This window comes from Sus scrofa, chromosome 17, assembly GCF_054392235.1.
Source record: "Sus scrofa isolate SSC_HxYL_T2T_F1_AM1 chromosome 17, Sscrofa_HxYL_maternal_Yorkshire_Landrace_v2.0, whole genome shotgun sequence".
NCBI lineage: Eukaryota > Metazoa > Chordata > Mammalia > Artiodactyla > Suidae > Sus > Sus scrofa.
In genome coordinates this window covers 60,746,953-60,773,698 of record NC_139399.1, presented here as the reverse complement: position 1 = coordinate 60,773,698, position 26,746 = coordinate 60,746,953, and the positions used below count along the sequence as shown (strand labels likewise).

At 51.0% G+C, this 26,746-nt stretch overlaps 1 protein-coding gene across 4 annotated transcripts in view; it reads left to right on the top strand.

Moving 5' to 3' along the window:
• ATP9A (ATPase phospholipid transporting 9A) overlaps positions 1-26,746 on the top strand; it is a 136,274-nt gene that overhangs the window by 45,499 nt on the left and 64,029 nt on the right. For all 4 annotated transcript variants that reach the window (XM_013985463.3, XM_013985465.3, XM_013985464.3 and 1 more), the window contains 7 exon segments: positions 4,941-4,999; positions 6,515-6,566; positions 8,726-8,820; positions 12,344-12,424; positions 13,937-14,012; positions 22,912-22,988; positions 26,036-26,196. In XM_013985463.3, coding sequence (XP_013840917.2) covers positions 4,941-4,999; positions 6,515-6,566; positions 8,726-8,820; positions 12,344-12,424; positions 13,937-14,012; positions 22,912-22,988; positions 26,036-26,196 — 601 coding nt within the window.

Below are 26,746 nucleotides of genomic sequence, written 5' to 3'. Positions count from 1 at the left end.
GCTCAATAGGTTTGCTTACGAAAGGCTTGGAGGTCCATCTCTGCAGAAATAAACAGCTCCAGTAATTGGAAGTTTGTTCCCTGGTATCAGCTCCGGCTCCGAGGTGACTTGGGTGATGTGGCGAAAGCTGAATGGGATGCCTTGATTTTCTAGAAAGGATTTCATGATTTGAGATGTGGCCGGCAGAGAATCTGCCGCTTAACCTTTGAAAAATCTCTTACCCTGTTTCTGTGGGGTTTCTACAAAGATCTGCAAGAGTCCCACAGCCTGGAAGTGGGAGTCTGGGGGAGACGGGATCCGAAAGAGAAACGTTTTGGCCTGGGGGGCGCCGTGGAAGACTTGCGGGGTTTCAGTTGTCAGACCACGGCCGGATTTTCCCGTGCGCATCAGGATGAAGATGTGACTGGGTGTGTTCACTCCTGTTCGGGACCAGCTGCGTGCTTTGTGGGGCTCAGTGCAGAAGGAAAATATGGGCTCCCTTGTGCAAAAGTGGGGAGGAATTTTAGAGGAAGACAGGAGTCACTCATCCACGCGGGGGCGCATCTGGGTGAATACGCGGGTCACAGGCCCGAGAGGCGTGCTGCTTCTGGCAGTTTTAGGAGTTAACTAGGGTAGATGACAAAAAGTAAGTAAAAGAATAAATAAATAGGCGTGCTTGGGAATCTCTAGGGTAAATGACAAAACAAAACAGAAACAATAGGAGTGCTTGAGAAGTTTGTCCTTGTGGGGCTGGGAGCGAATGTCCTTCCAACCACCAGGTAATGGACTGTAGGGAGAGTGCCTCTTTCGAGGTAGGTGATAATTGCTATCAATATGCTATTTTTTTTTTCTTTTTTTTTGTCTTTTTGCCGTTTCTTGAGCTGCTCCCGCGGCATATGGAGGTTCCCAGGCTAGGGGTCAAATCGGAGCTGTAGCCACTGACCTACACCACAGCCACAGCAACACCAGATCCTTAACCCACTGAGCGAGGCCAGGGATTGAACCTGCAACCTCATGGTTTCTATTCAGATTCACTAACCACTGAGCCACGACGGGAACTCCCAATGTGCTATTTATCAAAAAAAAAAAAAGCTCTTTTTCATTTCTCGTATTCCTTTACTGGGATGCTGGGAAGCTCTGCCAGAGTGTGAGAGTTTCTTGTTCTTCCTTTTTGTGCAAGGACGTTGGTAGAAGACTCAGAACGGTGGTTCGCATGAGACTAGAAATCGTGGGGGGGGGGCTCCTCCACAGTCTCAAGAGTTGTCTTGTTCCGGGAGTTCATCCCAGTGGCTGCCGGTCGGGCCCTTCAGTGCCCACTGCAGTCCGCTTTCTCTGCCTCCTCTTCCTCTTGCCCCGGCTGTGCCTTCCCACCAACCTGCCGCTTCCTCGGAGACGGGCGTTTTGTCAGATGAACGCTGGACGCCGGTAGCGGTGTCTGCATCCCTTGTCTTTCCTTCCTGCCGCTCTGCCTCCTTTCATGCTTCTGGGCTTTTCTGTCTTTTCTCAGAAAGGACACACAGGCACACCGATACCCACTAAACGCGTGTCCTACATACAGGCCCAAACGTCACATTTTTGATCACCCAGAAATGTCACCGTGGTCCTGGAAGTCCAAATTTACGAAGGTCTGGACCCGCTCGTGTGTTAGCTCAGTAGTCTGAGGGTCTCCCGTTGTGGTTGTGGAGGCTGCGGAGCTGAGGCTTATGCCCGCCGAGCACCAAGCTGCTAAAGAGGGAGCCATGGCTGAGAAACGCCCGTGACCTTGTGGTGGCGTGGCTCCCGAGATGGAGCCGGCATCCGGGTGCCCGACGGCCCGTTACAGTAGGAGCGTTTGTGGGAGGGATCGGCCTGCTGGGGTGAGTCAGACACTGCTCTGCAAACACGGCAGATGAAAGGTTTTTTTGGTTGAGGTAGAGCAGATGGACAGAGAGGCAGAGTTCAGATGAACCGAGATCATAAATCAGGACTCCGTCGTAGAAGGGAAAATCTGGGCCCAGCCACTTAAAAGTTAGAGCAACGTTAATTTATTGTATAGGTTTTTCTTATTGGAAGAGCAGCTCATGCTTATTTTAGAAAAATCCTTGAAGAATTCAGAAAGGAGGTATGCCAAAGAAAAGGATTGATCTCCTTTCTTCTCAGAAACAATCCCCATTAACCCTTTCAGTCTAAGCCCCCTGGTTTTGGCCTCTGTCTCCCTAACACACACGTATCCATAGCGGTTATTATTTCATAAGCAGTATAACAGTGTCCTTCTTAGGGCTCAATATTAAGAGAAATTCCGTAAGTAGCTCTGAAAGATCAGAACACAGGCTCACTGATGATTTGGGTCAGGCCACCAGCATAAATTTCGGTCATAAACCCCAAGACAACGTGTAAATTTATGTTTGGGAAAGTTGAGGGGAGCCCAGGGGAAGGGAAAGTTCGCCGGCGCAGGGGGCCACGCTGAATTTACGAGCTTCCTTCGAGGAAGGCCCTGATGGCTCCCCCGAAAGCACCGTGTGTCTGTGTGTGTTTGTCCTGCTGCCCCCTAGTGGGACAAGAGGAATTGTTCTGGCAGGAACATAGTTCTGTGCATCTGGCTCACTGTTCCTTTCGCCATTTCTGAGGAGCCGCCTCCTAGGGTTGGCGTTTGTTCTGCATTCCTTCTGTAAAGGCTTTGACGTTGTGGACGGTTGAGGCTGACGGGTCTCTCGTGAGGGTGCCCAGGCTCAGGCCATTGGGTCCGAGTTGTGCTTTAGGAAGGCGAGACTCTATCACAAGCTGACCTTGTACTGGGAGCTGCTCTAACGGGGAGGATTTAAACATCTTGCGAGCAGTGGAGGGTCGTCCAGCTCATGCCATCGGCCGTGGGCTTTCTGGAAGTCAGTGGAATGCTTTGCCACAGCCCAACAGTGGGGAATTGCTAAAATGACCCACGGCATTAAATTAGGTGAAAAGTGTCCAATAGTGTGGAAAATCCTAAAAATCTAGAGTTGCACACTGCGATTATTTCATTAGCGTCTTTAAGTTCCATTTAACCCTAAAGAAACTCCCGCCAGTTCCCAGGTGGTGGATGCTGGGTATGGGTTGAATGAAGGAGTCCACGGTGAGGGACAGGAGATTCCTGACTCCCGGTCACCCTTGCTCTGGGACATCTGTTTTATCGAGGAGGACTGAGGGTCGTTACTGTGTTTCCTCTCTCTGCTGAATGTTTATAAGTTAAATGGGCTTATTATGAGACGCCCATAACATGAAGAGTTTTAATGCTGTTGCTCCCTTGTATGGGAATTTGACTCATCACCAGGATCAAGACGCACCTCCTTGATAGGCTTGTTCCCCGGATGCGGGACCACCTGGCCCCACCAGCCCCTCATCTCTTCCTCTTCCACTCGGTGCTTCCGGTCTGCAGGTGCACACACGTGTACTCATCCGTTTCTCCCATCTTGTGCCTTCCTTTTACCTGATGCTGGTAACCAGTATCCGCCATCTGGTTAAAGCTGACCCGGACTCTCCTGTAAAGCACTTGCTGACACCCCCCCACCCCTGGCCTGTTCATTCGTTATTGTCTATTGCTGCCTTCCCTCCGCTCCAGCTGCGTCCCACGTGTCCCCACCCTTAGAAGGCCTGGCCTCCAGCAGGTGTGCCAGTTAACGGTGCTTGAGTGGTGAGTGCAGAGCCTTCTCTGTGCCGGGCCCTGCTCCCTGTCCGCCTTCAGAGGGCGAGGTCTCCTTCCTCTGCTCCCTTCATGCACTGGACTCACTCCATCGCTTCATATGCTATTTTGCACTAACAGCATCTGTCTGGCTGTCTTTTTTACCAGCTCTTGGGTTTGGAGACTGTAGCCAGTGGGCCAAGTCAGTTCACCACCTTTCTTTTTGTTTGATACAGTCCAGGAACCAAGAACAGCTCTTACGTTTTAACATATAAATGTACAGGAGTTCTCATTGTGGCTCAGTGGAAACAAATCTGACTAGCATCCATGGGGCTACAGGTTCGATCCCTGGCCTCACTCAGTGGATTAAGGATCGGGCGTTGCCGTGAGCTGTGGTGTAGGTCACAGATGTGGCTCGGATACCCCGTTGCTGTGGTTGTGGTGTAGGCTGGCAGCTGTAGCTCCGATTCGACCCCTAGCCTGGGAACTTCCATGCTGCAGGTGCGGCCCTAAAAAAGACAAAAGACAGGAAAATAAAAAATAAGACAAAAGTAAGATACACACACACACACACGAAGACTGTTGGCTTTGGGGAGGAAGTTGCTGGGAATGCCGAGGCCGCCTGTTGGCCTGCAGAGCCACACCGCCTCCTGTCCTGCTCTTCCCCGGACAGGCCTGCCGATTCCTCTCCGAGACCGTGAGCTTTTTCACGGGGGGAGGACTGTCTTTGATCTTTGAATTCCTAGGACCTGACGCTCAGTAAATGTTTTTCGAGTCGATCGGATCTCCTTGTTCTTTCTTCCATCTTCTGGAGTCGCTGGGCGTGGACTCTTGGGGCTGGCCTCTTCTAACTGTGGGCTCCTGGAAGGTGGGGCGTCTCTGAGCCCCCTGTCCTTGTCAGAAAACTAGAGATGGGATCTTCTGGGGCCGTAGAGGGGCGCGAGTGAAGCCACCAGCGTGTCCGTATCTATACAGCACTTAGCACAGAATTAGTGTTTAATGTCAGCTCCTATTATCCAGATAAACAGCCGGCAAGAGTCGTGTGGTCTGATCATAGTCATATAGAGCAGGCTCCCTAGCAGCTGCAAATTTAACAAAAATCCGTCATTTGGGGGTAGCCTCTTTCTTGGTGGAGGTATCGAGAGTTCAGTGTTGACCGTATTCCCTCTTCTCTCGTGTGTGTGTGTGTGTGTGTGTGTGTGTGTGTGTGGCCGGGGTGGGCGTGGGGGTGGGGACACACTTCTGGGTCTGTAGGCTGGTGGACACTGTGGAGTTGGTCAGAATTGAAATGAAGTCGGACGTCACGTCTCTTGGGCCCGTTTCTTTGCAGGGACAGTGAAGGTGAAGAGCTGCAGCATCCAGGTTGGAGATCTTATCATCGTGGAAAAGGTGAGTGGGTGTGGCAGCTTGTGACTCTTCGGTGGGGGGCGGTGAGCCCTGGCCACTGCTTCACGCGTCCTAACGTGTATTGTGTCTCTGGTGGCCTTACTGAATGTTTGCTTTCTGGGATTCCACTCAGCAGCTTATCGGGAGAAGAATCTTTTTTTTCCATGAGATGCACACACACAGTATTTTTTTCAAGGTTTTGGGTGCTGGTTGGCCAGAAGTCCCACTTATAAGCACAATTAATTTTGATTTCCTGTTTGTTGTTTTGGAGGGTTTTTTTTGGTTTTTGTTTTTGTCATTTTAGGGCCAGGCTCACGGCATATGAAAGTTCCCAGGCTAGGGGTCGAATCAGAGCTACAGCTGCCGGCCTACACCACAGCCACAGCACTGCTGGATCCGAGCCACTACATCTGTGACCTACACCACAGCTCACGGCAATGCAGGATCCTTGACCCACTGAGTGGAGCCAGGGATTGAACCTGCTTCCTCATGGATGCTGGTCAGGTTCGTTGCCATTGAGCCACGATGGGAACTCCTTTTTTAAAAAAAGTTTATTTTTATTTTTATAACTTACAAAGTTTTTCCTAGAAGTCTGCTGGTTGCATAAGGACATGGAAATGTTTGTCATTTACCTTTTGAAGGATTTTGGCTCCCGTTTTTTGACTTAAACATTGTGCTTTTCTGTCGTTTTATGGGGAGTAGAGGTTAAGGGTAATATAAGAAGAGCAAAAAGGCCAAAATTTCATGTTTAAGACAGCACCGTTGATGTGTTTGTTACTCCACAAACATGCACACCGCTTTTCACCGTGTGTAGTTGGGAGGTACTGCATTTGGGGGGCGGCCCTGGAGAGACTTGGAATAATATGTGATTACACAAGGATTGTACCCCAGCTTCTTTCTGTAGGAAGGGCACTATGCTCTTTTAAAGGGATTAAATGCGAGAACTCCCCGTTGGGTGGAGGTAAAGGGAAGCTCTTCTGGAGGGCGGCTCAGAGAGCCCCACTAACCCCTTTTATGTCGTCACATGCTTTTCTGTTCACAATGAGATGAGGGCTGCCATTGGCCTCCCTCTTTTTTGGAGACCGGCTTTTGTTGCTTCTTACTACCTGACTGCCTTATTAAAATCCCCCTCGAAGCCAAACATCACGCTGGAAAATTGGTCGAAGCAGAGCGCGTGAGGCGAGTGTGTGTGTGTCTTTAGTTTCAGCAGACAGCCTGGAAGAGAGCCAGCCCGGGGAGCAGGCTTTCGGCCCCGGGGTCCGCTGGCTGGAATTTCAGGAGGTAATGGTTGGATTCGCCAGAAAACTAGAAGCTCTCTTTCCGAGATAAGATTTCAATAGGGGATTAGTAATGTAACAGCCGCGTGCAGGATTTTTCCGATTGACAAAGCAGGTAAATCCCCAGACCTGTCTTCGACCAAGGCAGAAGCTGCAAAGGGGCTGTGGGTTGGGGCTGCCCCCTCCACAGCGAGGGGACTTGGGGGTGATCCCAGTAACAGTCTTTCTGTTCCCGACACAGAACCAGCGGGTCCCTGCTGACATGATCTTCCTGAGGACATCAGAAAAAAACGGTAAACATCTGGGATCAATTTGGAAAATAACCATTAACCTTTCAGTGGTAATTTGGCAAAATAATCATTTGAAAGTGTAACAGAAGTAGATGATCATTTTGGAGCCATGAAGGCAAATCAAAAACGTTTCTTTTCATAGAACAGTCTCTTTTTTATTTTATTTTATTTTTTTAGGGCTGCACCCGTGGCATATGGAAGTTCCCAGGCTAGTGGTCCCATCGGAGCTACAGCTACTGGCCTACGCCACAGCCCCACGGCCACAGCAACACGGGATCCGAGCCGTGTTGGTGCAGTGGAAATGAATCTGACTAGTACGACTAGTATCCATGAGGACGCGGGTTCGATCCCTGGCCTCACTCAGTGGGTTAAGGATCCAGTGTTGCTGTGAGCTGTGGTGTAGATTGCAGACGTGGCTCAGATCCCGAGATTCGACCCCTAACCTGGGAGCTTCCATATGCCGCAGGTGTGGCCCTAAAAAGCAAAAAAGAAAAAAGAAAAAAGGATTTTCAGTGTGTGGAGGTCAGTCGATTTTGATCAAGACAAAGGTAGTTGGGCCTCTCTGGAGGCACAGCTGGGCAGGTCGCGCGCAGTGGCTGTGGTTCTCCCTCTGGGCTGCGCTGAGCTCAACCTCAGGAGCTGGCCGGGTGAGGAAGTGTGTCTGACGAACAGAAGCAAAGAGACACGAGCTCTCTTCTGAGGAGGTCCTGGGAGTGGGTCACGAGATGGGGCAGTAGGGAAGCTGGGGAGAGGGGTGGGTGGCCTCTCCCCGCCTTGGCTCATGAGTGGTGGGGCTGTAGTCGCCCCTCCCTGTTAATTTATTTATTGTTACAGCCTGTTGGCTTGAGTGAGCCTCTCAAGCCTCTTCTGAGGCCCTCCTCACTGTGGCTACAGGGGTCCCTCGGTGTCTGAGGGCAGTTGGCGCAAGACGCCTAGTGGAACCCAGACCCACGGGTGCTCAAGCCCCTTGTCTGAAACGACGGAGCAGAGTCGGCCCCCTGCACCCCCAGGCTCTGAGCACAGGGCCGCTTGGAGGCTGTACTTCCCGAGCGAGCGGCTGCCCCACTGCCACCTGCCCACCCCCTCGGCTGACTCCGATGTTCTTTCCTCTTATTTGTTATTATTTAATCTGTTCTGTAGAAACAAGGCGGGTTTTCTCTTGCCTGTCAGACCCAGAGATCTTTGAATTTGGGAAAAATTCACATTTACGTTCCTTGAGGTTGCTGCACTCTGTTTTATTATGAATTGAATTTGGGTAATACTTTATACTAATAATACAATAAGTAATCCGGGGGGGTGGGGGTGGAGGGCCTCGATGCCAACTTTGAAGCCCTGCAGCTTTGTCTCCAAGTTGGTTCTTGGGTCCTAGCCAGTGAAAATGGAGCATTAGGGATTAGGCTCCTCAGGTGTTCTTTCTTCCAAAAACAAAATGGAAAAAAGAGCAGAAGGGGTCTTGCTGAAAGCTCTCCGAGGTCTAACTGCAGTGACTGTCAGCGAATCGAGTACCTTCTCTGTCTGATGACACGTGGAGCTCATGGCTGACTCGCACGCCTCAGACTGAGCCGTGAGTCCACACAGCGTGCCCACAGCCCGTGGTCCTTTATGTGTTCTGAGCGGTGTGCCTGGATCAGCTCTTCAGTCCATACAGCATGAGCTTGGCACTGTCACACCTTCCTTTGTGCAGTCGAGGAGACTGAGGCCCAGAGGGGCCACGTGTCTGCCTCCGAGCCTTGTAGCTGGTGAGAGGGGAGCCTGGGCTTGAACCCAGGAGGTCCGGTTCCTGCGAAGGTGTGCCTCCCCCACTGCCCCGTGAGGACTGGCATGCTGGTTACCCTGTGCCAGCTGCCACTGAATCCTTGACCACAAGCTTATGAGGCCTGCGTTTCTCCCCATTTTATAGACAGGACACACCAAGGCTTAGCACGGTTAAGGAGCTAGCCTAGGCTCCTGCTGTGAGTGGCAGAGTGAGGATTTGAACCCCCATCTTTCTGACCCCAGAGCTTCTGGAGGAAGTGGGAAACCGAGTTATTTATTTTTCCCTCTTGGTCCCTGGCCACTGACGGCTGTTTTTACAAGAATCAAGAGCAGGTGCTGCTGAGAGCCGCCAAGGGAAGGATTCTTGAATCGCAGGTGAACGGACGGCACCCCACTTCCTTCCACAGGGTCTTGCTTCTTGCGGACGGATCAGCTGGACGGGGAGACGGACTGGAAGCTTCGGCTTCCTGTGGCCTGCACGCAGAGGCTGCCCACTGCTGCCGTGAGTAGCCTGCCCTGCAGAAGCCCTGCTGGTGGCTGTGTCACAGCGGGGCTTTCACACCCAGACCCCTCAGGGCCCAGACACGGGCCATCAGGTGTGAGGAAGGGGCTGGTGGGGTGCTCGTGGGTCCCAAGCCGTGTGACCGTGCGACTGCAGACCTGGCCCATGGGGAGGGCGCTCTTGCGAGGGAAGCTTAGACCCTTAGGAAACCTTTGCAGGGAGCCTGGCATGAAATTAAAAGACAGCCCGGAGCATGTCGCTCCCATGCTAGCATCTTCCACAGGTGTCTCGGCATCCTGAGAGTTGCTCTTGTGGTCCTTGTCTCTCTGCCAAGGCCTCGAGCTCCACTTCTGGCTCTTCCCCTCTGCCCACCGGCTCCAGGGCCTCTCCGCCAGGCACGCTCTGCCTGCGACATTTGCCCTTGCCCCCCGGGAACAGTCAGAGCCCCGTCTCTCACGTTCTGTGCACAAGTCCCCGTATCGGTCCCGCTCCGCTGACCTCACGGCGGTGTCGTCGAGAGCAGGGTCCCGTCTGGTGTGTTCACGGCTCTGTACCCGGTGCGTGGCACAGCACACAGGCCCTGTCTAAGGGGGTGACCACAGCAGTTAGAGCCAACAGGCCCTCAAAACTCCCTGGGGCCCCACACTTCTCCCTCAGCCCCAAGTCACTCATGCCTTCTTCTGCAGAGTGAGGTAGGGAGGGAGCCAAAGAAGATGTTTAAATGTAAGCCACGTGGCTTCGATGTGGCCCGTGGACCAGGTCACGGACTCACAGAGTGTCATGTAAATGCCCAGAGGCTGACATGGCCCAGGGGTGGTGGGAAAGGATCGAGCACAACCCAGAAGCTTCTCTTGGGCTTGTGGCCACCGTTGATCACAGCCTCTCCGTCCAGCATCCTGTGAGGGAAGACTTTGAAGAGAAAGTTCTGTGTCTTAGGGGCGTTAAGGTAATAATAAATATGCCCATGGAATTGATGCTTTTTCACGGCCAGTAGGAAGTAGCCTGGGAGTTCCTGTTGTGGCTCAGTGGACAGATTAGGAACAAATCCGACTAGGAACCATGAGGTTGTGGGTTCGATCCCTGGCCTCGCTCAGTGGGTTAAGGATCTGATATTGCAGTGAGCTGTGGTGTAGGTCGCAGATGCAGCTCAGATCCCGCGTTGCTGTGGCTCTGGTGTAGGCTGGCAACTGCAGCTCCAATTAGACCCCTAGCCTGGGAACCTCCATATGCCTTGGGTGCGGCCCTAGAAAAAGATTAAAAAGAAAAAAAAATAGAAGTAGCCTATAGCACCATCAGTATTATTATTTTTTTAGACCAGGAATTCAGATGAGTTTCTAATCTCTCAGGAGCCCCAGGAAATCCTCAGAGGCGCTGTTAAACCCCTGAGATGGGGCTCCTTCAGCAAAGGGGTTCTCTTTGTGTCTGAGTGACGTCTTTCACTTCCTGGCAAGATTTCTCCCAAGAAAGGTTCTGATCCTCAGAATGGTTGAGGCGTTCTTTTCGGGAGACAGTCCAGAAGAGCCTGGAATTGTGCAGGTGCCCGCCGGGTCCGCGGCTCTGAGTTCCCTTCTCCATGTGCCCTTGGGAGCGTCACCCTGTTTACTGAACATGGGTTGCTCCAGGCCTGGGCTGCCGTCCAGAGAGAGGCGGGCTCCCCCGGTGGTGCCGGCAGGGAGCTCTCAGCCTTCGTGGCTGAACAGCTCTAACTGGGGAGCTGCGTTTTGACAGATGTATAGATGGAAAGAATTGTATGGAGCTATTTACCTAACACGCAAATACATTCTTATTTAAAAACCCCTCAAATTATTTGGAGGGCTCTTGGAGGAAAGAGTGAAGTGTGTTGCTCGCAGCCTCTGCCCCGGATCTTACCCCGTTTGCCCAGGGCTCCTGGGAAGTCAGCAGCAGTTTTTCCAGGTCCTTTTTCATGCGCTTTCTTACAGATGTACAGATGCACACGTGGTGGTGGAGCGTGGCTTCTCCTCAATGGGATCCTGAGACTTTTCCCCTTTGCGTGGTCTTTTCTTGCCCTCTGGGCCTTTTCTTACCAGCACTGGGGAGCCGCGGTGTGCACGTCTGCATATGGGGGGTTGGCAGCGAGTGCTGGGCCTGCTGAGGGGTGGCCAGTAGCCTCGACTGCACTCCAGGCCCTTGGCGCTAAGGAGCGATGTGGCAGAACACATGGAATTCACCAGCAGTTCCGTGGTGTTCAGGATGCCCCCGTCGCCATGCAGCCGTCACCACCTTCCAGCCTCAGACTCCTTGTCATGGAACACTGACTGTCTGTTACCCACCACCTCCTGTTTCCCCTCTCCCCTCACCATTCTTCTTCTGTCTCTGTGAAGTTCACACTATGGGGCCTCAGATAACTGGACTCCCATGGTAGTTATCTGTGACCGGCTTCTCTCAGCATCTTCAAAATTCGTCCCTGCTGCAGCGTGTGTCAGAATTCCCTTCCCTCCTTTTCATGGCTGCGTAATATTCCGTTGCATGTACATGCCACATTTTGTTTGTCCACATATCCGTCAGTGGGCCCTCAGGCTGTTTCCACCCTTGGCTCTTGTGAATAATGCTGCTGTGAACCTGGGTGTATAAATATCTCTTTGAGGCCCTGCTTTCAGTCCTCAAGTGAAATTGCTATTTATGCAGTAATTTTGCATGTAATTTTTTGGATGCACTGGCTCATGGTTTCCCTAGTAGCTGCCCCACTTTACATTTCCCCCATCAGGGCACAAGGCTTTCAGCTTCCCTACATTCTCAGCAATACGTGTCTCCTGTTCTTGGACAGTAGCTGTCCTAATGGGTGTAAGATGTTCTTAAAACTCTCTCACCTCACTGCCCTTTCCAGTGGCTTCTCCTCAATGGGCTTGGGACAGAGTAGGTGCCCTAGAGCCCCCTTGTTGAATGAGCGAGTATTTCAGTGAATAGGAGCAGCTCTCCGGAGCTAGGGTGAGGCGGTGGGAGAGCTGCATTGTTGATTACTTCTGGAAATGCCGGCCGGGTGGTGACGCAGGTAAACACCCAGCCTTCACGTTAGGGTCTCGGAGTGTCCTGGGAGATTGCAGGTAGTGACTCCTCAACTTATTTACTGGAAGCTTTCCGTCTTTTTTCCACCTGCCCCATGACTTTGAGAGCCTGTTTGGAAAATACAGTTCCTTTTGAAAAGCAGTGGATGCTTCCTGAAATCACCCCCCCCCATTTTGTCTTTCTGCTATTTCTTGGGCCGCTCCTGCGGCATATGGAGGTTCCCAGGCTAGGGGTCGAATCGGAGCTGTAGCCTCCGGCCTACGCCAGAGCCACAGCAACGCGGGATCCAAGCCGCGTCCGCAACCTACACCACAGCTCACGGCAACGCCGGATCGTCAACCCACTGAGCAAGGGCAGGGACCGAACCCACAACCTCATGGTTCCTAGTCGGATTCGTTAACCACTGCGCCACGACGGGAGCTCCCTGAAATCCCTTTTAATCATACACTGTTTTTGTTTCATCTCATCGTGCCTCCAAAACGTCTCCTCCGTGGGACAGGATCTTCTTCAGATTCGATCGTATGTCTACGCCGAAGAGCCGAACATCGACATCCACAACTTCGTGGGCACTTTTACCAGAGTAAGTGAGCCTCGCTCCGGGCAGACCCTGGTCCTGGCGTGTGTGTCAGGGGTGGAGGTCTGCTCGGAAGTGTGGACAAGTCTTTTTTTTTCCCCAGCAAAGCAAGGTTTATTAAGGCATCTGAAACGGATGGGCTGAGCTCAACATGGTGTCAGCAGCAGCGGCGAGGAGTGTTAGGCTAATAAGGGATCCCTGGCGGAAATCTGGAGGGGGGGGGCAGTTTATGGCAGGAACAGTAAAAAGGAGGGGAAAGTTACACAATCCAGGGTGGGGAGGGGGTCGAGTCCATGACTGAGCGATTTTGCACCAGGAGTTGACCTACAGAGGGCAGTTAATCTTTGTAGGTGGTTCATCTGTGCAGGCAGTTGTTTTATGCAGGCCATTGTTGCTCACTGTCCAGCTGGAACAGCGTGTGGACAAGTCTTGTTGGGGGGGGTAGCTTTATGCCAGATGGGGGTGAAGTTCCCTTCAGAAGGACCTGTCTTGAAAGCTGACCTTGTTTCTTAGCAAAAGTGACACAAGTGGGATTTTCTTTCGGCCTCTGAACAGCTTGAACGACCTGACAGCTTAGAGCTACGTGTTGTAATTCAAGTTAACGCCCGTGTCTGAAAGCAGTTACTCTTGCGTCTCCTTCACATGAACCTGCATCCTCTGCTGTTCCTACAGGTCCTGTCGACCAGCGACCAGCATTGTCAAAAATTTTTTTTTTTTGGCCACACCCACAGCATGAGGAGGTTCCTGAGCCAGGGATCGGGGAGTGACTTGAGCCACTGCAGTGACAATGCTGCATCCTTGTTTTGTTTTTGTTTTTTGTCTCTTCAGGGCCTCGCCCGCGGCCTGTGGAGGTTCCCAGGCTAGGGGTCGAATTGAAGCTATAGCTGCCGGCCTATGCCACAGCCACAGCAACGCCAGATCCGAGCCACGCCTGTAACCTACACCACAGCTGATGGCAATGCCGGATCCTTAACCCATGAGCAAGGCCAGGGATTGAACCCGAGTCCTCATGGTTACTAGTTGGGTTCGTTACTGCCGAGCCACACCGGGAGCTTTGCAACACTGGATCCTTCACCTGCTGAGCCACAAGGAAATTCCGTGCGTGGTTATAATTTTTAAGCCATGTCCCAGCCTTTCAGAATAGAAATTAAATTTGGATTTCAGAATTAAATTTGGATAATAAATCTGTAGAATGGGAATGAAGTTGTTCCCCTTCTTGTTCTGTGAGCCCTAAGATTGGCCAGCAAAGGGCCGTTTCTGTTTGGTTTGCCCCTTGGTTTTAGTTCTCACATTGTAAAGCGTTGTTTCAGGGTTAGACGCCCGCATATCTCAGATCACGAACCATCCTTTTCAGCCTCCAAGGTTAAGTGTTTCAGAGCTGGGCCCTGCTCCCCTGGCCGGGCCGTCGACGTCCGTCACGGGTCGTCCTCTCTTCCTTTCTCGAGACGGGCAGGCTGGAGACACGGGTTCTGCTCAGACGTCGGTGGCTAAAGCCTGTGTCCATTCGGCCTTTTGCAGGAGGACAGCGACCCTCCGATCAGCGAGAGCCTGAGCATAGAGAACGCGCTCTGGGCCGGCACGGTCATCGCGTCAGGTACGGCGCCCTTGGGGAGGAATGTGTTTGCAATTTGAAAAGGAAAGACAGTCCTTTCGTATAATGAGAATAATCATCTGTCACTTGGGAAAATTAGCTGTCGGTCAAATGGTGTTTTCCATGGGCTTCTGCACCTCCGGGGACTTAGGCTGACATCTCATTGCCCCTTGGACCCTCGGAGACGTCTGGAGAGGGAGCTGTCCTGGCCTGTGACTCTGCCACAGCCTCCACTCTGGGAAGAGCCCCTAATTGCCGCTTGAGATTGACATCCTAATCTGTACCAGAGGTCGGGTCCGCCTGGATGCTCTGGCTGGAAGTTGTGTCCGTGAGGGCTGCCCACCCAGTCCTGCCCGGGGGCAGCCTCGGGGTTTAACACTCCAAGAAGACGTAGAAATTGTCTAAATCTCTGAGTCCAAAGTAGAGTTTGCAGGATGACCTGTTGGGGTGTAGGAAGGAAAGATTCGATCACTGGGATGAACCCAGGCAGAAGTGGTTCCAAGGACTGAGCGTGACTGTAGCAGCTGGCATTGATGTGGGGGAGCATGGCGGGGGGACCCATCTGTCAGGCACTGTGCGGGGGCCCCTGCTAGGTGTTACTTGTTTCGCTTAACCTGCCCAACAGGCAGGTGCTAGTATTGTCTTCGTTCTGCAGATGAGGAAACAGATGCTCAGTGAGGTTAAGTGACTTGCCCAAGGTCACACAGCACAGAAAAGGCAAAGTTGGGACTTGAACCCAGGCCCTTTGCCCCCAAAGCAGAACTCACTGTGCAGCTGTTATTATATTACATATGTTCACAACATAATCTATAGTATCTATTATAGATCTACATTACTATAGATACATAAAATATGTATCATTATTAACATGTAATTCCACTACTGGTAACTTTCTGTCTTTAATGTGGGAGGAATCAGTTTCTTTTCCTTTTTTAAACATGCTCTCTCTCCCACCAGCCTGTTTTTCTCTGCTTGCTGCTGCGTTGTGGCTCTTTAGTACAGCATGTGCTCAGTCAGGATGCTCTCTGACGAGGAAGGGAAGGACCAGCATGGATGCACTCAGTGCAGATGGACAGAGCTGAGCTCTCCCTGTAGGGTTTTTGCCATGTTTCCTTTCCCTTGCTGGTCTGTATTTGCAGCATCATCAGGCACCTCAGTTCCCCTGGCGACTAAGGAAGTAAGAAATCGGTTCTTAGGTGTTCCCATCGTGGCACAGCAGAAACGAATCCGACTAGGAACCATGAGGTTGCAAGTTCGATCCCTGGCCTCGCTCACTGAGTTGAGGATCTGGTGTTGTCGTGAGCTGTGGTATAGGTTGCAGATGCAGCTTGGCTCCTGCGTTGCTCTGGCTGTGGCGTAGGCTGGCAGCTACAGCTCTGATTCGACCCCCAGCCTGAGAACCTCCATATGCCGCAAGTGCAGCCCTAAAAAGCAAAAAACAAAAAAAAAGAAAAGAAATTGGTCCTTAGGATCCAGCACAGCCCACTGCCCCCTGCCTGGTCACACCAAGGCCATGCCCACCACCGCGGCCACCCCAGGCGGGCAGCAGCCCTTTCACTTCTACATCTCCCCGGCCACCTGTCCACCCAAATCTCTTGGAACTAATTACTCTTTCTCACCTGTTTTTCTCCACTTTGAAATCATTTGCTAACAAGTATTTTGATATTCTTTTTAATCTTTTATAATTTGACTAAAAAATAATTTTCAATTTGCACATCCTAGATTATTGGGAAAGTTGGCTGTCTTTGCAGGTGTTTTGTCTCTTTCTTGGTCAGTTACTTTTTTGTGTCCTTTAGTGGTTTTTCTGTTGTTCTTATCTTTTTCTCAATAATTTGTGAGAGTTTCTCATTTTCTTTTCTTTTTTTTGTCCTTTTAGAGCCACATCCATAGCATATGGAGGAAGTTTCCAGGCCAGGGGTCGAATCAGAGCTGCAGCTGCCAGCCTACACCACAGCTCACGCCAACGCCAGATCTTTAACCCACTGAGTGGGGCCAGGGGTCGAACCCGCATCCTCATGGATACTTGTTGGGTTTGCCACCGTTGAGCCACGAATGGGAACTCTGAGTTTCTCATTTTGGTGCCTAAACCTCATATATATCATTTTCCCCCCATCCAGTTTGTCATCTGTTCCTTTTCCTTTTTCAAAGCTTCTTCTGTTGAGGTATAGTTGATGCCCAGTAATACATAGGTTTCAGGTGTCAACACAGTCACAGTTTTTAAAGGTCGTATTCCATTTATGGTTATGAGAAGATACTGGCTGCATTCCCTGTCGTGCAGCTTAGCCTTGTTGCTTATATATTTTATACATTTGTACCTCTTAGGTCCCTACCCCTGTCTTGCCCCTCCCACCTTCCTTCTCCCCACTGGTAACCACTGATTCTCCCTATCTGTGAGTCTGTTTCTGTTTGGTTACGTTCACTAGTTAGTTTTACTTTGTAGATTCCGTTTATATGTCATCCGGCTTTTAAAAATGTTAGGGTGTATTTAATATGCAGGAGTTAAAAATTACTATTTTTGTTTGTCTCCAGTCTGTTAGGTGATAAATGGTATCTTGTTATTGTTGTACGTATTTCTTTTGCTGTGAATATGGTTGAACGTCTTTCCCCATGTAAATCATTTGTGAATATTTTTGTCTGTCTACTTTCCTTCTGGGTTCTTCTTTTTCTCCCCCCCCCCCTTTTTTTTTGGCTATTTCAGGGCCACACCTGTGGCATGTGGAGGTTCCCGGGCTAAGGGTCGAATCGGAGCTGTAGCTGCTGGCCTACACTGCAGCCACAGCAACGCCAGATCCGAGCCACATCCTCGACCTACACCACAGCTCATGGCAACACTGGATCCTCAACCGACTGAGAGAGGCCCGGGATCGAACCCGCCTTCTCATGGATCCTAGTCGGGTTTGTTAACCTCTGAGCCACGAAGGGAACTCCTGGGTTCCTCTTTTTCTTATTGACTTGTAAGAGTCCTTTATAAAAGAAAGGGCATCAAGCTATCATCTCATGTGTCACAAATGTTTTCTTACAGTTTATTGTTTGCCTTTATTTGGTTTTTCCAGATAGAAGTTCTCAATGTTGATGTCGCAGAAATCCCCTATAGAAAGGGGATTACTAGGTGAAAGGGCCAATCTATATAATCACACACACATGCAATGCATAGGTATACACACATATATACACACATTCATTGTACATTTTGATTCACACAGCAAACTTCCCTTTTCTGATTCACACTCCTGACAGTCTTATATATACACCTTTAACCAGTACCATGTTCTGTTGGATTTTCAAATTTTTGCCCACCTGATAGACATTGAATAACTATCTAACGTATCGAATTGCCTTTTCAAAATAATTTGTGGAGTTCCTGTTGTGGCTCAGCAGAAACAAACCCGACTAGTATCCATGAGGATACGGGTTCGATGCCTGGCTCTGCTCAGTGGGTTGAGGTTCTGGGGTTGCCTTGAGCTGTAGCGTAGGCCAGCAGCTGCAGCTCTGATTTAAACCCTAGCCTGGGAGTGGCGCAGTGGTTAACGAATCCGACTAGGAACTATGAGGTTGCGGGTTCGGTCCCTGCCCTTGCTCAGTGGGTTAACCATCCGGCGTTGCCGTGAGCTGTGGTGTAGGTTGCAGACGCGGCTCGGATCCCGCGTTGCTGTGGCTCTGGTGCAGGCCGGTGGCTACAGCTCCGATTCAACCCCTAGCCTGGGAACCTCCATATGCCGCGGGAGCAGCCCAAGAAATGGCAACAGCAGCAACAACAACAACAACAACAACAAAATAAACCCTAGCCTGGAAACTTCCATATGCCATGCCTGTGGCCCTAAAAAAAAAAAAAAAAAAAAATTGTAAAGTTAAACATTTCTCTTTATATTTACAGTTTACTTGCAGTTTTAAAAAAAAATATTTGTATGGAGTTCCCGTCATGGCACAGTGGTTAACGAATCTAAGAACCATGAGGTTGCGGGTTCAATCCCTGGCCTTACTCAGTGGGTTAAGGATCCGGCGATGCCGTGAGCTGTGGTGTGGGTCAAAGATGTGGCTCAGATCCCATATTGCTGTGGCTCTGGTGTAGGCCAGTGGCTACAGCTCTGATTAGACCCCTAGCCTGGGAACCTCCATATGCCATGGGAGCGGTTCAAGAAAATGCAAAAAGACAAAAAAAAAAAAAAAAATTTGTATGAATTGCCACTCTATGCCCCATACCTATATTTTTTTTTTTCTGTTGATGAGTTCATTTGAAAAACTCAAAAATGGTTTCTAAGAACTCTTTATAAGGACAGTAAGAATATTGTCCTTCAGTTTGTTATCTTAATTGCAATGACTATTTTCCAGTTGATCTCAATGATATTTTGGCACAAAAGTTTTAAATTTCTATATTGTCAGACCTACTGATGTTTTTTGCTTTATGGTTTCTGTTTTTTGTGACATGCTGGGAAAAATCTTCCCTGCTGTAAAACTATGAGAATACACCAGTGTTTTCTTGGCGTGTTGATATGGATTTGTATCATTTGGATTTCCTCTGAGAATCGTCTTGCTTTAAGGAGTGAAGTTAGGATAACTAGCAAAGGGTCTTACCTTGGCTCAAACCACAGCTCTGGACACTTGTGCCAGTTTGCGTTTGTGGCCCTGGGTAGAGAGACAGCGTTGGGGCGGGGGGAATGGACATGTAACATGAGCAAGCACACACCCCGGGGTGGGGAGCATCCTGGGTCAGATGCCCGTCTCTTCAGGCGGAACGGGGGAGCTCATAGAGGAGATCAGAGCAGATGGGGCTAAAAGCTGTGGGTGGCATTGCACCTGGCACAGATGGGACTGAAATTCATTCGGGGAGGCTTGTGCCATGCCCGCCTCCTTCCCAGGCAAGAACATGAAGAGCACACACTTCATTTCTCGCAGTCTGGCTAGTGGTTACTCGTGGGTGGGTGGGGATAGGGGTGATGGACGGTTTGTTTGCTTAGGCACTTGTTTTGATCGTTTTAATATTCAATAAGAAATACATGTCCGCATGTATGGTTTTCATCCTGGTGATTTCTTTTCTTTTTTCTTTTTGTCTTTTTAGGGCTGCACCTGTGGAGGTTCCCAGGCTAGGGGTCAAATCGGAGCTGTAGCTCCTGGCCTACACCACAGCCACAGCAATATGGGATCTGAGCCACGTCTTTGACCCACACCACAGCTCACGGCATCGCCGGATCCTTAACCCACTGAGCGAGGCCAGGGATCAAACCTGCGTCCTCATGGGTGCTAGTCAGATTTGTTTCCACTGAGCCATAATGGGAACTCCCAATCCTGGTGATTTTTTTCCCCTTCCTTCCTGCTTTCTTCTCTCCATGCAGCAAACCTTTCTTGAGCACCTGTTTATACTCATGCCAAGCTCTTGCTAGGTCCTACCCAAAGACCCTTGTCTCCACATTCATGGATTTATAGTTTTTTCTGAACGTAATATAAATTGCAGAGGCGATGGGAGGAAAAAGGAGAATGGTGTATGAATTTCCTCTGAACCCAGTTAGAGGAAAGTGATTTAATGAAAGGGTGGAGAATTCTGAGGGTGGAGGGAATGAGTTTGAGAAGGCTTATCAGCCTTAGTTCCAGAGATTAGTAAGTCTTATTTAAAAAATTTACGATAGTTCGTTTATAACGTGTCAATTTCTGCTGTACAGCAAAGTGACCCAGTTACATGTATGTGTACGTTCTTTTTCTCATGATGTCCTGTTCCATCACGAGTGATTGTATATGGTTCCCTATCAGGTACTTTTTATTGACAAAGTATTTTGCTGCCATTTTCTTTAATGTTTCTCACAACATTAAAGAAGGACATTTAATGGAATGAAGACGAGTCTCAGAGAGGTTAGGCCACTTGCCTAAGGTCCCACAGCCTTAGAGAGATTAAGACAAATTGGAATCTTGACGATAAAAGATTTCAAACTGTTCATCAGAAATGCCTTGTGGAGTTAAAACATGCATTTTATTTCACGTATGCAAATTCTTCTCTTTGTGCTTGGTGATGTGGGAGAGAGAAGGAGAGCAGTGATTTCTGGTCCGGGGCCTGGGCTGCCGTGCCCTTCCGTGGGCGTGTATCTTGGAGTGAGTCGAAGAAGCTAGGCAGTTACCATTTCCTTAGCTGGTCTCAGTTTCCCCTGCTTCTCCCCACGTAGAAGTCTGACTATACTCTGATTCTAATGTAATAAACATGGAGCTAAATGCAAGCCATTTACTCTTGGTGCTCAACTCTGGAAACGGCCGTCAAGAGTCATCTTAATTATATGAGATTTTATTGTTGTGTTCCCTTCAGAATCTCCCTCCTGTGTCTTGGTCATTCCACTGGTACCCACTGGAAGTTTAAAGAATAAAAAAGCTTGCCACGCAGGGCTAAAGGTCCAGCTGCATTGGCTGGCATCAATGTGTAGAGGATACAGTTGCCATGGTACCTCTTCTCCGTGCTGCTAGGCTGAGCCACTGGGATGATGACAGTGAAGGGGTGGGGGCGGCCAGGGGGCCTGGCAGAGAAGGAGCCTGGAGGTAACAGACCTCTGTTCTTCTTAGACTCTGTGGAGAGGGACCAGTTCCTTGTCCCCTGCCCCCACCCCCAGTCTGTAGCAGGTTGATCCATCTGTGGCACTGCTGTGTATGTCCAGCATGCAGGTCATGCCACACAGGTCTCGTAGTGCCAGCTGGTGTGTCCTCTGTTCCTCGGGACTTGTCCTGGGATTGCACGCTCCACCGTCAGAGCGGCGTCTAGTTGCTGTCAATGTTTTGGAAGCCTGCTCTCTGGGGTTCGCCGTTTATCTTGTCACGGGCGGGGTTAAAGGGGTCACAGTGTAGGTCCGACCCCAGCAGCACACTGTTGCGGAGGGCTCAGAAGTACCCGACCACAGCAGCCTGGCTCGTTGGAGACCCGGCCAGCAGAATGGAGAGGATGGCACGGTCTGCGGGCAGTAGAGGGCGAGGAGGACTGCGGGGGAGCAGCCTAGGAAGCGGGCTCAGAGGGCTGGGGGCTGGGGGCGTGTAGGTGGGGAGGTCTTCATGGGCTGGCTGGGGATTGAGGGGAGCGGAGAGCAGAAGCCTGGCTGAAGGGAGTGGCTGAGCTTAGCACCTGCTGGTCGTGCAGTGAGGACACAGCAGCACCAGATCTTCTCATTTTCCAGGAGCCAGAAATCTCTGTTTTTTATCTGGAAGCTCCTTTGTTTAAAAGTTGGCAACTAATTCAAAACCTTTACTGATCCCTGGCCTGGGAACTCCATATGCTGCGGGGCAGCCAGAAAAGAAAAAGAAAAGAAAGCAAAAAGCTGTTTAGTGCACAGAGCAGACCAACCCAGTACAGCTCTCAGCATGGCTGAGGCGGGTTCCTGTCCCCTGGAGACAGTTGTGGTCTTGGGCACAGAGGTGTCGGCGGAAGGGGCATTTCCTACAGCCTTTGCAGGCCTTGAGACTGGCAGGTGCTGGATGGGGGCACTCCCCTTGGGGTCCCTATTATTAAGACCCTCTCGAACCCTGGATATTGGGCTTGAGTCGAGCACGTCCACCCTGGGATGAGGGCCATGGCTGTGCAGCCGCCCCTGCTTGGCTCAGGCTTGGCTCCCACCGGCTCCCATGGTCTGACCATCTGCCACAGGGCCGGGCCTGTGCTCGCCAGAGCCTGCCATCTGCCCAGGAGCAGGCGGGCACCCTCCCTGGCCTGCCATCTGCCCGGAGCCTCCCTGGAAGGGAGTCCCGTTATAGAAAACACTGTGTGCATGGAGTTGGGGGGGCTCCGTGTCTCCCCCCAGACCTCTCTGTCCCGCAGACACAGCCCCAGCACTTCATCCAGGGTTGGGCTCTTTTACCAACCCCATTTACACTCGTGGCTTTTTTGGTCCCCCCCCTGATGTGGTATCCGAGGGGAAGGGGCGAGAGAGGTTGCATTTTCTTTATCCAGCAGAGGCCGGCTTGTTTGGATTCCTGGGGTCTTTCCCGAGAGTGTGGCAGGGCTGCCCCCCTCTCATGTTTCAGGTTTCAGCTCAGAGACGGCGTCCCTGGCCGCCCAGGACAAATGGGTCACCTCTCTGGCCTCTGACAGTGGCGCCCGCCATGCCCCGTGCCTGCCAGCGTCTTGCTTTCCTTCTTGATTGTCCATCTGTCCCACTGTGTGGAGTGTTTTCTTGGCACACATACTCAACAGGGGAAGCAAAAGGGAAATTTGTGATAGATACTGCCCCTTTCCCTCCAAAACCGGCCATTCCAGTTTACACCCCAGCCAGCAGCCTGTGTGACAGAGTCCATTTCCGCAGCTCTTGGCTGACACCGAATGTTCTCAGGTTTTTAATTAACAGGATGGAGATAAAAATGGTTTGTCTGGCATTTCTTTGGTGTTTTCCTAGGTTAAGCATCTCTTCTCATGTTAATTGGCCGTTTGTGTTTCTTCTATTAATTGTTTCTAAGGGTTGATGCCTCTCATTATGATGGGGGGGCACAGAATGCAAGGGGAGTGGTGGGGAAGTCGGTGGGAAGGAATTGTCATCGGGACAGACAGCTCCCGAATGTTCTGGTTACACCTCTGGACACCTCAGGCCACTGTTCCCCCACCTCTCCTGCTGCAGAGGTGCCAGACCTCATAGGCCAGCACCGACCAGTACAGCTTGGAGCAGTAGTGGAAACGCTGGCTTCAAAGTCCCACCTGGCGGCCACTCTCATGCAGCTCTTGCACCATTGAAATGGGGCTGGTGAAAGTGGGAGGCCGTATTTTCTTTGCGTTTAGTTGAATTTAAATGTGGCTGGGGGCTTTCTGTGTGGACACGGGTCTTGCTGGGTCTTTGTGACGGGTTCACGGAGTGGGCACTGGGCGGAGGAAACCTTGCAGGCGGGTCTGACTCGTCCACGTGCGAGCCGGCCTGTACTCACGATTCCTGGGCGCGTGTTTTTCTCGTCTCAGGTACCGTTGTGGGTGTTGTTCTTTACACGGGGAGAGAGCTCCGGAGTGTCATGAACACCTCTAACCCTCGAAGTAAGGTGCGTACGTGGTCACAGGATGCGTTTCCCCGGCAGAACCTTCTGGCCTGATGTAGTTTGATGGTTGGTGTTGGGGGGCGAGGCCCTGGATTTAAAACCAGGAACACGTGACAGGATGATTTCATTGAGACAAACTTACTGCCTTTTCATGCACAGGTATACGCCTAGGTATGTATGTGACTAGATACACACACGTGTAACACATCCGTGTGTGTTCTTCTGTTCAGGCAGCTCGCAGAGATGCTGTGGTCGGATTAGATCACCACCACAGAGAGGCTATCACTGTAAAGCAAGTCACAAATTTTGGGTTTTCTAATATCATGTTTACATGATTCTGTCATCTGGTAAGTGTGCAGTGAAAGCACAATGTCAAAAAAGCAATGTACATACTTAATTTAAAAATACTTTGTAGGTGCTGCGGAAACGAATCTGACTAGGAACCATGAGATTGAGGGTTCAATCCCTGGCCTCGCTCAGTGGGTTAAGGATCCAGCATTGCCATGAGCTATGGTGTAGGTAGCAGACGCAGCTCACATCCTATGTTGCCTGTGGCTGTGGTGAAGGCCGGCAGCTGTAGCTCCCATTGGACCCCTAGCCTGGGAACCTCCATATGCCATGGGTGGGGCCCTAAAAAAGCAAAACAACAACAACAACAAAAAACTTTATGGCTAAAATACACTAACTGTCATCTTTTTTTTTTTTTGTCTTTTTTTTTGCCATTTCTTGGGCTGCTCCCACGCATATGGAGGTTCCCAGGCTAGGGGTCGAATCGGAGCTGTAGCTGCCAAGCCTACACAGGGGCCACAGCAACGCCGGATCCGAGCTGCGTCTGCAACTTACACCACAGCTCACGCCAACGCCGGATCATTAACCCACTGAGCAAGGGCAGGGATCGAACCTGCAACCTCATGGTTCCTAGTCGGATTCGTTAGCCACTGCGCCAAGACGGGAACTCCCACTAACTGTCATCTTGTAGCACGGGGTTGCCACACACCTGCAGCTGGTAAATGCGGTATCTGCAAAGTGCAGTGCAGTTAGCAGGGCTGCCGGAGAAGGAACACATAACACTGTAAAAGCTTCTATTTATTTATTGTCTTTTAGGGCTGCACCCACAGCATGTGGAGGTTCCCAGGCTAGGAGTCGAATCAGAGCTGCAGCTGCCGGCCTACGCCACAGCCACAGCAAGGCGGGATCTATGCCACATCTGGGACCTACACCACAGCTCACGGCAACACCAGATCCTTAACCCAGTGAGCAAGGCCAGGGATCGAACTTGCAACCTCATGGTTCCTAGTCTGATTCATTTCCACTGTGCCACGATGAGAACTCCTAAAAGCTTTTAAAGTGAGTTGTTAGTCCTTGCTGTTTGCCGTGTCTCCTGCGGCGTCCTCCATGTATATCCCATTTAATCCTCACTCCCCCCTCCCCACCCCTGCATGTGAGCATAGGTGCTCTTACAGCCTCAAGAAGTGGCCTGGAGAGGAGTTCCCGTCATGGCCAGAGATTAACCAACCTGACTAGGATCCATGAGGACTCGAGTTCAATACCTGACCTCGCTCAGTCATGGATCTGGTGTTGCCGTGAGCTGTGGTGTAGGTCACAGATGTGGCTCGAATCCTGTGTGTCTGTGGCTGGTGGCTAATAGTTCTAATTGGACCCCTAACCAAGGAACCTCTATATGCCCCAGATGCAGCCGTAAAAAGACAAAAAGACAAAAAAAAAAAAAAAAGAGGAAAAGAAAAGAAGTGGCCTGGATGGAGTTCTCGTCGTGGCTCAGTGGTTAACAAATCCGACTAGGAACCATGAGATTGCGCGTTCGATCCCTGGCCTTGCTCAGTGGGTTGAGGATCCGGTGTTGCTGTGAGCTGTGGTGTAGGTTGAAGATGCGGCTGTGGCTGTGGCTGTGGCCAGCAACTACAGCACCGATCAGGCCTCTAGCCTGGGAATCTCCATATGCCATGAGTGCGGCCCTAGAAAAGGCAAAAAGACAAAAAAAAAAAAAAGTGGCCTGGAGAAGTGCTGCACTCTGGCCAAGTGGTGTAGACCTGGATTCAAACCCATGCCCAGCTGCTGGCTGTGGTGTGGGGTGCGGAATCAGCTCTGCAGGCTGCCCTTTGTCCCTTGTCCCCTGCCCCCGTTACTGCTCCTTTGACATCATGACCCCCGCTCTCAGCCCCACCCTCCTCTAGAGTCTCAGGGTTGGAGTATCGCGGAATGAGTCCCTCCAGTCCCGTGAACAAATGCCAGTCAGTTCACCCCTCGTTCCAGCCACCCTGACGACCGTCCTCACAGCTGCACATGTCACTTGTTTGATGTTTTAGCTTTCTCCGGGGTCATGTTTCTACAGAGTTAGGAGTTTCATGGGCTGGTTCCATTTTTGAAAAATACGCATTCGAATAAATATGTAACGATGAAAACAACACCACTCATTAATGCGGCACCTAAAAATCAGGTGCCACCAGTGGTGTGTGCCCCGAATTTTCAGGCAGCACTGAGTTGGCGTGTGGCGTGTCGCTCAGAGCCTCTGTGTAGGACGGTAGAGGCCCCGCCAGGCACAGCAGCACTTCCCAAGGAGGCAGTCAACTGCTTGTATGAGCCCCAGACTAGGCCTTAAGTCATTGAGAAAAAACTGAAATCAGAAACCTCTGAGGGCGTGCCTGTTGTGGCTTAGCAGGTTCAGATCCCAACATAGTGTCCATGAGGCTGCGGGTTTGATCTCTGGCCTCACTCAGTGGATTAAGGATCCAGCGTTGCTGCAGGCTTTGGTGTAGGTCGTAGATGTGGCCTGGATCTGGTGTGGCTGTGGCTGTGGTGTAGTCCAGCCGCTGCAGCTCCAGTTTAATCCCTACCCTGGGAACTTACATATGCCATGGGTGTGGCCCTAAAAAGAGGGGGAAAAAAAAAAATCACTGAGGTCCCTTGGATGTCTGGCAGCCTGTGGAGCCCACTGTCACGCCCGGGGTGACCGTGGCTGCAGGACCAGTTCTCCAGGTGGGCTGTGGGTGGCACCAGCTCAGCACAGGTGTGCCTCGCGCCTTGTCCCACAGATCGGCCTGTTTGACCTGGAAGTGAACTGCCTCACAAAGATCCTCTTCGGAGCTCTGGTGGTGGTGTCACTGGTCATGGTGGCCCTGCAGCACTTTGCCGGACGTTGGTACCTGCAGATCATCCGCTTCCTCCTCTTGTTTTCCAACATCATTCCCATCAGGTAAGCAGGAAACAAGCTCGCGTGCAAGTGCTGTGGCATTTTCTCCTCTCTGCACATTCAAAGGTCGTGGTTTCGTGGTTTCGAGAAGGGGCTGGTCCTTCGTAGAGTGCTGACCGGGAACAGGCAGGGTCAGGGGTGTGGGCTGCGCTCTGCGGCTGGAGCACTGGCTGGGCTCGTTCCTCCCTGGACCATCCTTCCTTGAGTTACTCTCATCTCGAAAGGTCTTGTCCTGTCCAGTCTACACCACGCGTGCCACGTAGATTCATCTCGTCTGCCGGCTCTAAGAGGTTGGCGGTGGCTCTTGGCAGTGCTGTGTTGAGAAGGAGTCTGAGCCTGAGTCTGGGCTCAGTGTGAGTGATTAGCAATATAGGCTTTGGTGGCACATGCCAGACGGATGTTTCCCCACTTCATTTGAAGGCTGAAGAAATAGTTAAAAAAAATAGCATGAGTAGGAGATCATCACAGTAGGAAAAAAAAAAGGTTCATAGTAGCAAAAAAAATAAAAATCACCTCTAATCTCACAACTAAGTGATAATTGCTGTTAATATTT